The sequence below is a fragment of the Fundulus heteroclitus genome, chromosome 12, assembly GCF_011125445.2.
Source record: "Fundulus heteroclitus isolate FHET01 chromosome 12, MU-UCD_Fhet_4.1, whole genome shotgun sequence".
NCBI lineage: Eukaryota > Metazoa > Chordata > Actinopteri > Cyprinodontiformes > Fundulidae > Fundulus > Fundulus heteroclitus.
In genome coordinates this window covers 21,922,430-21,937,633 of record NC_046372.1, presented here as the reverse complement: position 1 = coordinate 21,937,633, position 15,204 = coordinate 21,922,430, and the positions used below count along the sequence as shown (strand labels likewise).

Genomic DNA, 15,204 nt, shown 5'->3' with positions numbered 1-15,204 from the left:
TTTCTTTCACAAAATGACACAGGGTGACATCCGGTCCCTATAAAAACGGCTTCTTCAACAACAACAAAAATAGTATTTTGACCTGAAAAAACACAAATTAAGAGGAGAAATTGAACTCCACAACTTTGAAAAGAGAAAAATTGCACTAGAGATTGAGTTGCTTCAAAAGGACGTTCAGAGTAAGTTCTAATACACCATTTGACAGTAGTATTGCTGACTTTACATAACTATATCTTATTGCAGGCAAAATATGACTTGCTGGTTTTTCTTTATAAAGAATTGTTTCAATAAAACGACAGGAACTAAGCATTATTTGTTTCGTCTTTTATTAAACATTAAAAAATGGTGTTCCACAATTCTGTCCCGTCCTCTGCCACTAGGCGGTCCAACTGCACTGGCTGTGTCACTACCCGATCCGTACCAGTAGCACGATCCGTACCATCAGCTCATTTGCGCATGCGCGAATAGAATAACTTCCGGTGGGAAATATATTGTTTTTCTTACTTTTTTATTATTTTTTAGTTTTTTCGAGGCAGGGGTTTATTTTTGTATATCTTGGTATTTGCGGCAATAATGCATATTCTAAAAAATAAACAACAGAAATACATAAAAAATACATTGTTTTTTTTGAATAGCAAAAATGTTTCCTAGTTGTGGTTAGGGAAATAAAAATATATAAACCATTTCTTAAAGTACATAAACCCCCAGCTATGAACGCGTTTAGGAGTATAGAAACGTATTTTACTTCAAATATTCTTCAGTTTTGTTTAATCATTTTTTCGATTTGCATATGTACTTGTGTATTTTGTACTTAATAAATGCATTTTAAAAAATATGCCTTGGCTTTGTTATGTGTTCTTTGTTCTATTCCCTGTTCGTATTTTGTAAAAAAAATAAATAAACAATACGGGCAATTTTATGACGGGGTCTTCTCTTGTTCATGATTTGTACACCAGAGGGCGCTAAACTCTTAATCGATAGTTTTAACTTTCTAATAAAACTAATTTTAGTTCAAGATTATTTGTATAACAAAATTCACCTTATAATTAAGGATGAAAATATTTTTTCCCAGTCCTGTTTTAACAAATAATAAAACTAATAGAGTGCATTCAGACAAAACGTTATGCAATGATATATTCCCGGACGTCTGAGCATATCCGATGATGACGTCAAGCAATACAATGGAGAATGTAAAACACATCAATTTCTTCCTGAAAAATCTCAAATATTTTCTATACAATATAGTTTAGCATTCTTTAATGATTTAAGTATATAAATAAGTATTTTCAGTACCGTAATTACATTATTTTTTGGCGACCAGGAAGTTATTCTGTTCGCGCGTGCGCAAATGAGCTGATGGTACAGATCGTGCTACCGGTACGGATCGGGTAGTGACAGGCTGGACAGACTTTCCTATCTCCTCCACTTATACTCCTGAGAAATGTTTTTGTCGTCTCCTGTCTTAACAGGAGCATGACCCCACATTTCAAGTGTCCACGTTTAGCTTTTCTTCTGTTACTAAATGCATTTAGAAGAGCCTAGCAGCAACTCAGGCACACTGCTGCCCCCAACAGGTCAGATAAACAGATTTGATGCTGTGTTTTCTGTTTGAATTGCAAACCTGCTACTTTGGCTAGTGCATTTGGCAATCTTACCCACCACTGCACACATTTACAGGCATTAGGTTAGTGGCTGGTGAGAATTTCCACTTTTGGGTACAGTCGATAAATCATTTTGCCTGGTGTAGTACTTCATTTTAAAGAGGTACTTTTTAATTTTGGTGTTGTTTTAAGTTGGTTGTTTATTTTTGGATTCGGTTGGATACCCTTTGTCATTTATCAAACCCAGGCACCTCTCCATTCTGATGCACACCCTTATCGAGTGGTGGTAAGGGTGCTACAATTGTTTAAAGATTGTGGACACTCCTGGAATAGCTTTGACCCACTCTGGCTCCCCCAAATAAAAAAGTCTAGCTCCGCCACTGCAGACAACCTCATTTGGATGAAGCAGCATGGTGACCAATGAGGGCAGGAAAAAATGTGTCCTAGAAGCACTTTCGATTGACAATAGATGAACCACATTCATTGTACTCCTGCTTGCTGATCCACATCTGCTGGAAGAAGGACAGGGAGGCCAGGATGGAGCCACCGATCCAGACAGAGTACTTCCTCTCAGGTGGAGCAATAACCTAGGGTTAAAGAAACCACAAGTTTAAGTGACAAAGGTTAACACTTTAAGGTAGATCATTGAAAACATTCAAGTTTAATCAATGTGAAATGTTCAAGGATAAAAATGTCAATTAGAAGATCAGTTCTGTCAAGCTCATTGAATCCCAATACCTCTGAGATTTGACATCAAGGTTGACACCTTCAACAGGCAGCAAGCTCAATGACTTTTACATGAGTTAATGGGCCTGGCCCAATTCAGGGGCGGCATCCTTTATACCGTCTTCATACAGCATTCACTCCTCCTGAAAGAGCGTAGAGCCACAGTGGACAGTCGTCTGCATTGTTGATGGCTTTGCAGCAATCCCTCATACTGAGCATGCATGAAGCGACAGTGGAGAGGAAAAGTCCCCTTTAACAGGGAGGAGAACCTCCAGCAGAACCAGAACCAGGCTCAGTGTGAACGCTCATCTGCCTCGACCCACTGGGGCTTAGAGAAGACAGAGCAGAGACACAGAAAGCACAGAAGCTCACATTGACCCAGGAGTACTTTCTATGTTAGATGGTAATAGTGGGTGTCTTCCCTGGATGATGTCACAGCTAACAGAACGCCAGACCAGGTGTACCTTCTATGAAGAGAAAAATGACAGAACAAAAAGTTAAAAGCTGAAATAACAACAAACAATGCAAATTGGAGAGCAGTAGGAGAACTCAGCAGAGCAAGAGAAATAGACCCTGATGTCCTCCAGCAGCCTAAGCCTATAGCCTATAGAAAATTAGAAGAGTAGAAGAGATTAGCCCGTGAATTTGGACCGTCTAGCCTCCACTGGCAATAAACAATCTTACCTTAGTTTACACCTGTTGCCTAGCAAAAGAGACAGTGTGAAGCAGCTGTGAAGCCACTGTAAATAACAGGATTTTTATTTTTCTGTTACATATTGATAGTAATAAAACAATTTCAGTCGCTCCACCTTTAGGAGTTATTGACAGCTCAGCTGGACTCTGCCCTCTGACTCTGCAGCGAACATTTCTGGATTAAAGTTCACTAGTGAACTCCACTCAGTTTTCTCCATTCGCACTGTGGATTTCTTCTTAAAACATTACAATCTTGGACAACCCTGAAGTAGTTTTCATATACAAGATTACTGCTTATTATTGAGTTGTCAAAAACACAAGAAATCATGACACATTCTGCTCTCTGCCCTGCAAAAGGCTCTCTCCTGCCTTCCATTTGTGTCAGAGATTTTACTTCATATAAAAGACAGCAAGTAGCTTCCAGTTCTGAAAACAAAGTAATTTTTTTCTGTGTAAAGCACAATTTTATCATAGAGTTCTCAGTCCAGTCCCTGTTATGAAGGCTTTGTCTTATCAGTTGTTTACAGAGTACAGGGAACCAGGCTGCTTAGCCCGTCTTTTACGGTTTTCAAATTTTAGGCATTTTTCAGACACATGAAAACCATTTCATACTTTTAAACATTAGATGCATTAATACTAACAACTCTGATAGATCATTTGATTTTTTATACAACTGATTTATTTCTAAAAGAAAAGAACATAATGAATCATAACAAATATTATTTCTAAGGCCTTTAGAATAACGAGGTTATATTTACTCTGCAGCAGCTGTCACAACAATTCTCACAATCTTTCATTCAAAATGTTGTATAATCTTTTAATTTTCATTCATTAATCAGCCAAATGTTTAAAGTAATTTTATGTTGATATAGAAATATAAAAGTAATAAAATGATTTGATGAGAAATACTATTTTCATAATTTATCAATAAAACTTTTAACAACTTAAATACTAACCCTGTAACTTTCTGAGCAAAGTTTAAATCAGTTTATTTAAAGAGAATAATAATATTGATTTAAACAAACATTTACATTAGATATCTGACTGAATTATTTCTTCTTTTAAAGCTATAGTTGGTAATCCAGTCCAGAAACACGTTTTATTGTACTGGGTAAAATCATCCTTTCTTCCTGAAAGTAATCAGTACGTTATGTATTCAAAAAAGGGAGGTTAAAAAATCAATCTCTGTGGGAGCTGTAAAGTATTATTGTGAGAACAGAAATTTGCGGGGTCCTTTCTGTTGATATCCCTCATAAATGAATAAAAACAGTGATGATTTTTGTTTATCAGGGCAAACTCGTAATTGGTGCGCATATACACCCTGTTTCATTCTCAAATAGCGCTCTGTTTCCTTGTGTTTCTGCTTTGCCCTTTTGTTTACGCTCGTCAAGATAGCATAATTTGGTCAATTTTATTCTGTTATTCGCAGGAACTTTCTTCTGTCTAGTGGTTAGATTTTTCCTGTTTGGCTCGTGAAATTCAGAACAGTGATCCGGGCGGGTCTGGCCATACTTCCTTTTTGAGGAATTTTCTGCAGTGCCGCATGGCATCGGTAATTCAAAGTGTGCTATACAAACAAAATGTATTAAAATCATTAACATTTGCTTTTAGTTTCCACTTGTTTTATTTTGTTTCAATTGTTCTACATTTTTACTTACTTTTATTCTGTTTTTTTATTTTCCCGTTTTGATCTTGTGAAGCTCTTTGAGTTGTCCATGCACTGAAATCTGCTGTATAAATATATTTCGTTGCCTTGCCTTAGTCGTTCTTTGTAGCTCCGCTTCTCTCACCATATACATTAAACATGGCTGAGTGTCACAAGAAGCAAACTGTGTACATGTATATGAGAAAAAGAGGAATACCTACGTATAAATAAATAAAACCAAAGTGGATTTGTTAGATTTTTTCCACATGATCCACATAAGCAGCATAAGAGCAAGGTAAGATGCTCTTGCACATATGCAGTTATTCATAAAAGGACTTGGGGAGATTTCTAGAAAAACTGCCGACCCTAGCTTTAACTCCAATAAAGCGGTGGGAGTTGGAAAACAATGTGTTGGGAGAGATCCATTCTCTCTCACCGTAGCGAGCCTCTACCGCCCGATCAGTTGAAAGCCAGCAGGGTGAGCTGGCTTTTAGTGCAGTGGCAGCGGATATGGATGAGCATGTCTGAGCAGTTTGAAATTAAGCAATACTGTATGTCAATACAGCAGATAGTTTGGGTTTACATAGCTAACTTCTTGCCCAAAAATGTTTTAAAAGTTATTTTTGTTTCACAGAAAATGATCCAATTTTATTCACAGTTTTCCACTCCTCCCCACATTGCTGTTTGCGTTCGAACTATTCTTTTTAACCCGCAATAAATCATGGGAAAAGAAGGTTACATTTGTCGGTCATATTGTGCAATCAAGCCAAGAGGAAAAATCAGACTAAGTTGCAAGCAAAGAAATCTGATACTTTTACAGGCACCAAGGAATAGCCCCTTCAGCAGGGTGCTGTCGCTATGAAGACAAGCTACACCAGACTGATCTTGCTTTTTGTCTGTGGACCCTCGAGGAGAGAGGAGTCCATGCTAGGGAGATCAGCCACGACGCGAGCCACATGGGGCTCAAAGACTCACAAGCATCTGCAGGGTCGACCAAGCTGAGTAAAGTCTGCTTTCTGTGAAACTAACATCATAATCAGATCAGAGGTGGTCTGACTTGTGAGCTGAGCCTCTATCCAACAGGAGTGCAGAGATCCCATGCTGTGGTCCCCGATTCCACATGCTGCAGCCCAACAGCGCTGAGTTTCCTACAGTCTAGGACCCGGTGTTGCTTTCTAACAGTCACATAGCCGTCTGTCCACTGCTGAGATAACCAGCTTTCCCTTGGAGTAAATCACTGGCAATTGGATGCCCATCGCCACAACCAGAAACAACGGGAGACGTTTGGCAGAGAAATAAGCAGGGAAAGGTTTTAATGGTTTAATTAATTGGTGATCACAGTGTTTTTAAAGCCTGACTGAACTAACAGTCATAACTCCCATTAGCATTTTGAAACCTAGCGTTGCTGATGTAGATTGAATGTGTTTTTATGGTTATAACAAGACCTCCAAACTTTTCTCAAAAGTTAAGAGTGAGATTTTGTTAATTTTCGGAGGTCGGGGCTCGGGGCGGAGCTGACTGGACCCTGGAAAAGCCGGTCCAGTCAACTCAGTCTCATTTTTATCCGACTAGACATGGAAGTAGACATGTATTACTTTTGTTAAAAAGTGCAAGAGAAGTGTTAACACGTCATTGTTCATTTGTTGGGTTAAAACAGAAAAGAACACACAACTCTTTAAATAATACTGAATAAAATAATAGTTTTAAGTTATTGACTGTATTATGACATTGTTACACATTAATCTGTGTTTGTTTATCAGTGTAGATCTATAACCTCATTGGTGAATCAGGCTGAGTTTCATCAAGCCTATATGGTCCAACATTTTCTCCTCAGCTGCAACACTTGAAGCACACAGAGGTTTACGCTGCGTCTTTACGCTGATCCAGCTGCAGATGTTTTCCCTCTTTTCAGCTCCATGCACTTCTAGCCTGTTACAGTTTAGAACCATCATCATCATCATTCACAGCGGCAGGTTTCTCGTCTCAGTCTCCACGCTGACCAGACAAATCTTCTCTATGGAGCGCAGGGCGAGCTGGTGCGTAATTACACAAGCTGAAGTTCTCTGAGCGCGTTTTGTTTGTGGTCAGAGCGACCAAAATACAGTAAAAGGCCTTTTAAATTAGTGCCGAATGTCGCTAGTATAATGCTATCAGCTTCCCAGATAACATACAGCATAACTATTGTTCGTTTAAGCTTAATGCTTCTTTCACTCTGCCATCGTTCGATAATGCTATGAACATTATTAGCCCATTAATATGGAACATTAGGGACGAGATGAGCGGCTGAGATCTCGTGAGAGCTGTGCGTAAGTAAAATGGAGGCGTTCATGTAATTCAAAATTAAACGCGCTAAGGTAAGAACGAACCAATAACTGAAAATAATATAAAGTAAAAGCCCAAATATTTACAACTGTCTCTTTTTTTTTTTACGAGGGAACAAACTGGAAGAAGAGACCTTGACGAGCCTGGAGTGCTACGTGGACGAGTGTTTTGATAGCATCGTGATGGGGAAGACCCAGAAGCCTACGGCTGCTAACACACCGTCACTTAAGCGCACCCGCTCTAATTCTACCAGCGCGTCATCTTCTACTCTGTCTCTCGACAGGAACTTCAGTGACATCTTGGAATCCATCGACAAGAAGCTTACCATCCTTGACGGGCGTCTCGCCTTGGTAGAAGTTCTTCATAAGGAGTTTCAGTCTCTGAGGGAGTCGGTGGAGTTTAGCCATGCCCAGCTAACAGCCATGGCCGCGGAGAATGATGCTCTAAGGGAGAAAGTTACGGAGCTCACTGAGGGAATGACCCAGCTGTCTGGCGAAAACAAAAAGATGAAGGAGTCCATTCTGGACATACAGTCGCGAAGTATGAGAGATATTCTCGTCTTTGCAGGTATCCCAGAGCAGCATGGGGAGGTAGCCGAAGTGACAATACGTGAGTTCATCCAGCAGAAGCTGAAAATTCCGGCGGATCAGGTAAAAAACATCACTTTTCATCGGGTCCACCGCCTCGGAGGTAAGAAACCCGACAAAACCCGCCCTCGTCCGATTGTTGCTAAATTTGAGCATTATAAACAAAAATAATTTGTTAGAAGTTGCGGCAGGGAACTGAGAGGGACAGACTTTAGTGTTAATGATCAGTTTCCTAAGGAAATCCTAGATTGCAGGAGAGTACTGTTCCCAATCAGGAAAAAATACATGATGGACGGCGTTAAAGCCACCATATCGGTAGACAGACTTTACATTAATGGACAGTTGTTCAGGGATCAGAAGATCACCCCTTGGCTTTATTAGTTACACCACAGGTGGATTTAAGGCACGTTTCACTGATTTATAAAAAAAATAAAATACTACTAATAATAATAATAATAAAATCAATCAATCAATCAATAAATAAATAAATAAAATAATAATAATAAATAAATAAACAAATAAGGTGCACAGATCGGTACACGGTGATAAATGAAATATACGCACAGCTTAAGAGCACGTTGGTATGGTTGTTCACGGTTGGGTACACGAGGCATGGGCTATGGTTTATCCTTTTTCACATTTTCTTACTCTTTGCACTTTTGTATTTCCTTGTGTTTTTCTATCTTATTTGTCTGCTTCTCTCCTGTTCATCAGACAATCACAAGCACATCATATGATGCTACCAGGGTCTATGTATGACTATTTTCTCGAGGGCATGCACCTTCTAACTTCTCACTCACACCTATGGCAAATGTAAAGTTTCTGACAAGGAATGTGCATGGGAATGGCACCAGAGAGAAAAATTGAAGTTCATTAACCAGCTTACTAGATTACAGGCAGATGTTGTCTTATTGCAAGAAACTCACAAATCAGCTACAAATGCAAGTGATCTTACTTCACCTGAGTTCCCTGATGTGTTTGCGGCCTGCTACAACTCTAGACAGAGAGGTGTAGCAATCTTAATCCACAAAAACGTTAGTTTTAAAATATTAGACAAAACTATAGATCCTGAAGGTAGATACATAATAATTAAAATAGCTATTCATAACCAGAAGCTATGTATTGTCAGTATACGGTCCAAATGTTGATGACCTCTCTTTTTTCCACCAATTCTTCCATGCACTTTCAAAACACGGGGATTGTTCACTAATTATAGGAGGTGACTTCAACTTTGGTTTAAATAACGATATAGACAGGTTGAATACAACAGGGAGTCAGCGCAGTTGGCAGTCAGTAAATGTAGTCAAACAATACATGAGCAATTTTGGTCTTTGCGATGCATGGCGATCTCTTCATCCTAATGGTAAGGAATATACTTTTTTCTCAAATGTTCACAATTTGTACTCTCGTTTGGACTACTTTCTAATAAGCAGCTCACTGCTGTCGGAAGTTTCAGAGACGGTAATTCATCCTATTGCCATCAGCGATCACGCTCCCGTTACTCTCACCTTAATTAATAAAAAATTAACCCCACAAAACAAAAGCTGGAGATTTAATACATCATTGCTTAACGATGAAGAATTTATAAAATTCATCAAAGAAGAGTGGGCTTCTTACTTGGAATACAATGATCAGCCAGGTACATCGGCATCGATATTGTGGGAAGCTGGAAAAGCAGTGATGAGAGGTAAAATAATTTCTTTCTCATCTCATAAAAAGAAAAAAGAAAACAAAAAGATTCAGGAATTAGAAGAAAACTTAAGTTACTAGAATCCTCTCAAGAAGAGGGAAAGTTAGGTAAAATCAGTGAAGTAAAATTAGAATTAAACCACTATATTGAAAAGCAAAACAGATTTCGAACACAAAGACTTTGAATAGAAACTTTTGAACATGGCAATAAGTCAGGAAGCTTCCTAGCTAATCAGCTTAAAATAAATAAGGAAAAACAACGATATTTGCAGTTACAGACTCAACTGGTAATACAGTAAGTGAACCGAAGTGTATAAATAACACCTTCCGCGATTTCTATAAATCCTTATACACTTCGCAGATAAATCCATCAGAGAAGGATATCAAGCAATTTCTAGATACAATTACACTTCCTAAATTATCAGACAGCTAAAGAATGACACTGGACTCTCTGCTGACAACATTTGAAATCCAGGAAGCTCTTAAAAGCATGCCTAATAAAAAGGCTCCAGGTCCAGATGGATTCCCTACTGAGTTTTACAAAGAGTTCTGGAATATTCTAGCCCCAACGTTTCACAGAATGTTGCAGGAAATACAGGAGAAAGGTAGATTTCCGGCTAATATGAATTCTGCCACCATCAGCCTACTGCTTAAGCCAGACAAAGATCTTATGTTGCCCACTAGTTATCGTCCCATATCCTTAATTAATGTGGATATTAAGATAATCTGTAAAGCTTTTGCAAAAAGATTAGACAAAGTAACTCCTCTCATAATCCATCCAGATCAAACTGGGTTCATCAGAGGAAGGCAGTCATCCACAAATACACGCAGATTACTTAATTTAATTGATTATTCCTACAGTAAAAACATTAAAAACAATATATTGTCTTTAGACGCAGAAAAAGCATTTGATAGAGTAAACTGGACATTTTTATTCGCTACTCTACATAAAGTCGGTTTTGGCAATTTTTTCATAAATTGGTTAAAAATCTTATACAGTTCTCCAACAGCCTGTGTCAGGACAAATAATCAAATATTATCCAGTTTTTGTCTACACAGGGGCACCAGGCAAGGATGCCCTCTTTCTCCATCACTTTTTGCCATCTTTATAGAACCTCTGGCTGCAAAAATCAGACAAACAAAAGCTGTAAAAGGTATAAAATGCATGAAAACAGAGCATAAGATTAGTCTTTACGCGGATGATGTATTACTTTATCTCCAGGATTCGAATACTTCTCTTTCACAAGTAATTAGACATTCTGGTGGGCTTGTGTCCGGCCCCCTGTCCTGGTCCGTGCAGTCTCCCAGTGCGGGTTTCTCCTGGGTGGTGGGGGTTGGGGTGGCTCATTTGGGGGTTGACTGGCCAGGGTCCCCTCTCTTAGTTATTTATGTGTTTATTTATTTATTTTTATTTATGTAATTTTTTTTTTGGGGGGGGGGGGGTTAAAGCCAGTAAGCTTGGTGGGTGGGCAAGGGGGGGTGGAGGTGTTGGTCCTGGTGGGTGGTTGGCTGGCGGGCCCTGCGGCCTCTCACTGGCCCCCGGGCTATGGTGGTGCCGCTGGCGGTGCCCCCTTCTCCAGGTGGGGCTGTCGGGGAGCGGGGGTGCTTATTGGAGTCAGTAGGGGAGCTGGCTCCCTGGGATGGCTCCCCAGTCCTTTGCTCCCCATCCCCGGACTCCTCCCTCTGCCTGCTCCATCATGCCACCATACAAGGGGTGGGGGGCAGGGGTGGCTAGGATAAGGTGGAGGAGGGAGGGGATTTATTAGGTATTTAGGGGGTGAGGGGGATTCTGGCTGGGTGGCCCGTGCGGGACGTGTCAGCCCCCCCCCCCCCTGTCTGGGGGGCCTGGGCCAGGGGGCGTCTGGTCTGTGGGCGGGGCACAGGCAGTCGTATAGTTGAATTATGGTGACCCCCCCACCTGGGATTGTTGGATGTGAGTGGTATGTGGGAATGTGTGTACAGCGTTTTTTTTTTTTTTTTTTTTTGTGGTAAGTCCCCCCACGTCCTGTCCCCATCCGCTGCGCTGGCGGGCGCCTTGGCCCTCTGGCGCGTTGGGGGCCCTCGGGTTTGGGGCGGGTTCCCAGGCGGGTGCCGGCCCATTCTCGGTGGCAGCCTCGCGGGGCCTGGCCCCCCGGGGGTCGGCCGGGGCCCCTGCCGCGGGGGCTGGGCGCCCCTGGGGCCTCTGGCCCTCAGGGCTCATGGCCGGGACCAGCTCAGCGCGGCTGGCTGCCGGCGGAGCCTACGGGCTCGTCCCCGCGGCTCTTCAGGGCGTCAGTATTGCGGTGGCTGGGGGATCTCCTCGGGGTCGTCGCTCGTTTTCCCTTGGGGGGTTGCAGATTTCCTGTGTTGGCCCCTCTTGGGCGCCTTGTCTTGGGGGCCCCTTTGAGAGTCCAGGGTTATGGATCCCCTGACCCCTGCCTCTGCGCTCGGGGAAGGTGGGCCTTTGGTTCTCCACAATCACTATCGAGCTATTTCCTTCTGGATAATTTTCACCTAATCTAGCGCACTCTCACAAAATCCCACAGGTGCAGGGTTCCAGTTATTAAGGGTTCCAGTTATTAAGAGTTCACTTATACACAGAAAGCCTGAAATGTATTTATTTATTTATTTTCTTTCTTCTTTCAAGTATCACTTTACACATGTCAGCTTAAATAATAATACATACGATTTAGCGATGGTATCAAAGTGTTACTCGATTGTATCTGTTGCTTTATGTCTGTTGGTTGTGCTGTTCTTTTTGTGTCTCTTTCCAGGTCATGGAGCAGACGGAGGACGTTTTATCATTATCTCCCTTTTATCTCTTCTTTCTTTCACCTCTTCTTTCTTTTTCTTTCTCTTCTTGTTCTTCCTTTACTCTCCTACTTTCCCATTGAAGTGTCCATATAATTTGAAATTCTGCCTGCAGGAATCACAATAAAGCTATGTACATGCATAAATTAAGCGGAGCACTATGGCGAAAGCTGTTAGCTTCACTTGTGAAAGCAAAATCTGTCGAGCTCTACTTGGCATTAAGACAACAATTCTTATTGCCACATTGCTAGACAGGACACTGGGAAAAAAATTTGGAACATTAATGTTGATTTAATGGTGTTTTGTACAATTTTAGGATTAACCTATTTAGCAACCGATCACTACAGCGACTCCTAGCATCTCAGAGGAAAAATCGCATTAATAAAATCAGGCGTCCAATAGTTACGGATTTTACCGAGCAAATCATTCTTAAAAATGTTATTTTGTCAAATAATGTTTTCTTAACTCAGTGAACCAGGATTCACTGAATCATTCTGAGGATGGTGTTCTTTTGTTTCTTTTGTGTGTAAATAGTTTGTTGGCTTATCTTAATTTTGCTTTGTACGTTTAGTTAAGCTTTACTAGCCTAGTAGAGGATTTTTTGATTGAAATTTGGTGTTAATTCAGATAAACAGCATTCTATAGTGATGTTGTATGGATGTTCATTTTATTTCTGTTAGTAAATTCTTGAACTTAAAGAGAAGTTGTCACTCCTTTATTCTATGTGTGTGCAGAGTTTGCTGTTAAAAGAATGCCAGTTCTCAAATCATTCCTTTCAACTATTGTCCTAATATAAGTTGTTTAACAGAAAGTTAGTGGGTAATAGTGGGTAATAGCACAACAGTTGGATATGAAGAAGTCTTTATATATATATATATATATATATATATATATATATATATATATATATATATATATATATATATATATATACTAAGTTTCATACCTTGATTTTCATGGTGGGTGGGGCCAGGGCTGTAATCTCCTTCTGCATGCGGTCAGCAATTCCAGGGTACATGGTGGTACCACCAGACAGGACAGTATTGGCATACAGGTCCTTACGGATGTCCACGTCACTCTTCATGATGCTGTTGTAAGTGGTTTCATGAACACCAGCAGACTTCATTTCTAAGGATGAGAGTTACATAGTTAAATAAAATTTATAAATCCAAGTTGTAACTGACACAACCAGGTTGAAAAAGAGCAATAGCTCATAATTGAGGGAATTTTTGCACAGTGTTGTTGACTTCAAAATGTAAAGTTTCATCCACATCTTAAACTGTTTTGATCCTTCACTCATTACAGACCAAGGAAACAAGGCTGGAACAGGGCCTCAGGACAGCGGAACCGCTCGTTGCCGATGGTGATGACCTGGCCATCAGGAAGCTCGTAGCTCTTCTCCAAGGATGAAGATGAAGCTGCTGTCTGCATTTCCTGCTCAAAGTCCAGAGCCACATAGCAGAGCTTCTCCTTGATGTCTCGCACAATTTCACACTCAGCTGGAATTAAAGGTTGAAAGCAATTTGGTACCAGAGAAGAGAATCCTGTCTCGCCTTAAAGGTTCAGTTCCATTCAACTTCTGTACCAGTGGTATTGAAGCTGTAGCCTCTCTCTGTGAGGATCTTCATCAGGTAATCGGTCAGATCTCTACCAGCCAGATCCAGACGGAGGATAGCGTGAGGCAGAGCATAGCCTTCGTAGATTGGGACAGTATGGCTTACACCATCACCAGAGTCCATCACGATACCTGAGAGAGATTATGGTACAACTCAGTGCACAAAGGGTCATCTCAGAGGCCAATGCCATTTTTTAAGGCATGTTTCCCAACCTGTGGTACGACAAGAGGTGTACAGTGACAGGACAGCCTGGATGGCCACATACATGGCAGGACAGTTGAAGGTCTCAAACATGATCTGCAACAAAGGAAGGACTCTTCCTCAATTCATCCCATTTACAGCAAGTCTTGAAATCAGCTAAATGTGTAGTTTTCCACGTAGGGTTCACCAAGTCAGAACTCACCTGAGTCATCATCTCCCTGTTAGCTTTGGGGTTGAGTGGCGCCTCTGTCAGCAGGACTGGATGTTCCTCAGGAGCAACACGGAGCTCGTTGTAGAAGGTGTGATGCCAGATCTTAAGATAATAGTTCAGGTAGACCACAAGGCATCATGATCAGATACATGATCAGATATACTTTGACTGAAGAAATTGTGTAAGCTATACAGCACCACTGGGAAAGTAATCCTGGCATATTGTTTCCATACACACTAACAGAGAGCACCCTCCAAGTTACAACCTAACCAAGTTTGCTTTGTTAAACCTCTTATACAAATAGTCTCATTGAGATAAGTTCTCATTTACAAGAGAGTAAATTGCTTGTACTTTAGAAAATACTGATATACTATAAAAGGTCTTACTGTCCATCCTGCTTCAGGCCTGCATTAATCAAAGGCAATCATAACATTGACTTACCTTCTCCATGTCATCCCAGTTGGTTACGATGCCCTGCTCAATGGGGTACTTCAGGGTTAAAATACCCCTCTTGGTCTGAGCCTCGTCTCCCACATAGCTATCCTTCTGTCCCATTCCCACCATCACACCCTGCACACAAACTCCCCATCAGTTAACCCGTTACACCTCCACTCCTGAGACCCGCTGCAAGCAGTCAGGTTCCTACCTGGTGTCTGGGACGTCCAACAATGGAGGGGAAAACTGCACGAGGAGCGTCATCCCCAGCAAACCCGGCCTTGCACATACCGGAGCCATTGTCAACAACAAGCGCAGCAATTTCGTCCTCCATTTCTAAATGAAAACAGGAGACTTGCTTTAGTTTCTTTCCAGAAACTCTGTTTTAGCTTAAAGTCTAAAGGTGTAAGTTCCTTAGGATAATCTTTTGCCACACAGGTTTGGAGACCTGTCAGTCTTCAAAACAGAGCTTCCGAATGAGACGCACTAGGCAAGCCAACAATTCATTAAATTAAAATTCTCACTAGGAGCCTAGGAAGAGATGGATTCTCCAAATCAAGTTGTAATGAAGCAAACAGGAATTTAACTCTACCTCTTAAAATAATCTTAAATCTTAAGATTTAAGATTATTTATTGTCACCATGTATTGCTGTGGTGAAATTCCTTTCAGGACAACAGACAATTAACA

The 15,204-nt window shown here is 40.9% G+C and overlaps 1 protein-coding gene across 1 annotated transcript; it reads right to left on the bottom strand.

Annotated features, from left to right (window-relative positions):
* Positions 1-2,029: 2,029 nt before the first annotated feature.
* On the bottom strand, positions 2,030-14,884 carry LOC105921431 (actin, cytoplasmic 3-like). The gene is made up of 8 exons (XM_036144794.1): positions 14,728-14,884; positions 14,523-14,651; positions 14,073-14,183; positions 13,882-13,966; positions 13,639-13,800; positions 13,361-13,552; positions 13,000-13,181; positions 2,030-2,188 (listed from the first exon to the last, which is right to left on the bottom strand). The coding sequence occupies exons 1-8, from the start codon at positions 14,848-14,850 to the stop codon at positions 2,045-2,047; spliced, it is 1,128 nt and encodes a 375-aa protein (XP_036000687.1). The 5' UTR covers positions 14,851-14,884; the 3' UTR covers positions 2,030-2,044.
* Positions 14,885-15,204: the final 320 nt, after the last annotated feature.

Excerpts from the sequence above, each read along its gene's own strand:
- LOC105921431 (XM_036144794.1), bottom strand. The coding sequence starts at position 14,850 with ATGGAGGACGAAATTGCTGCGCTTGTTGTTGACAATGGCTCCGGTATG. Across the intron at positions 13,967-14,072 it reads ACAGGGAGATGATGACTCAG|ATCATGTTTGAGACCTTCAA; the intron begins GTGAGTTCTGAC and ends CCTTTGTTGCAG. Across the intron at positions 13,553-13,638 it reads CTACAGCTTCAATACCACTG|CTGAGTGTGAAATTGTGCGA; the intron begins GTACAGAAGTTG and ends CTTTAATTCCAG.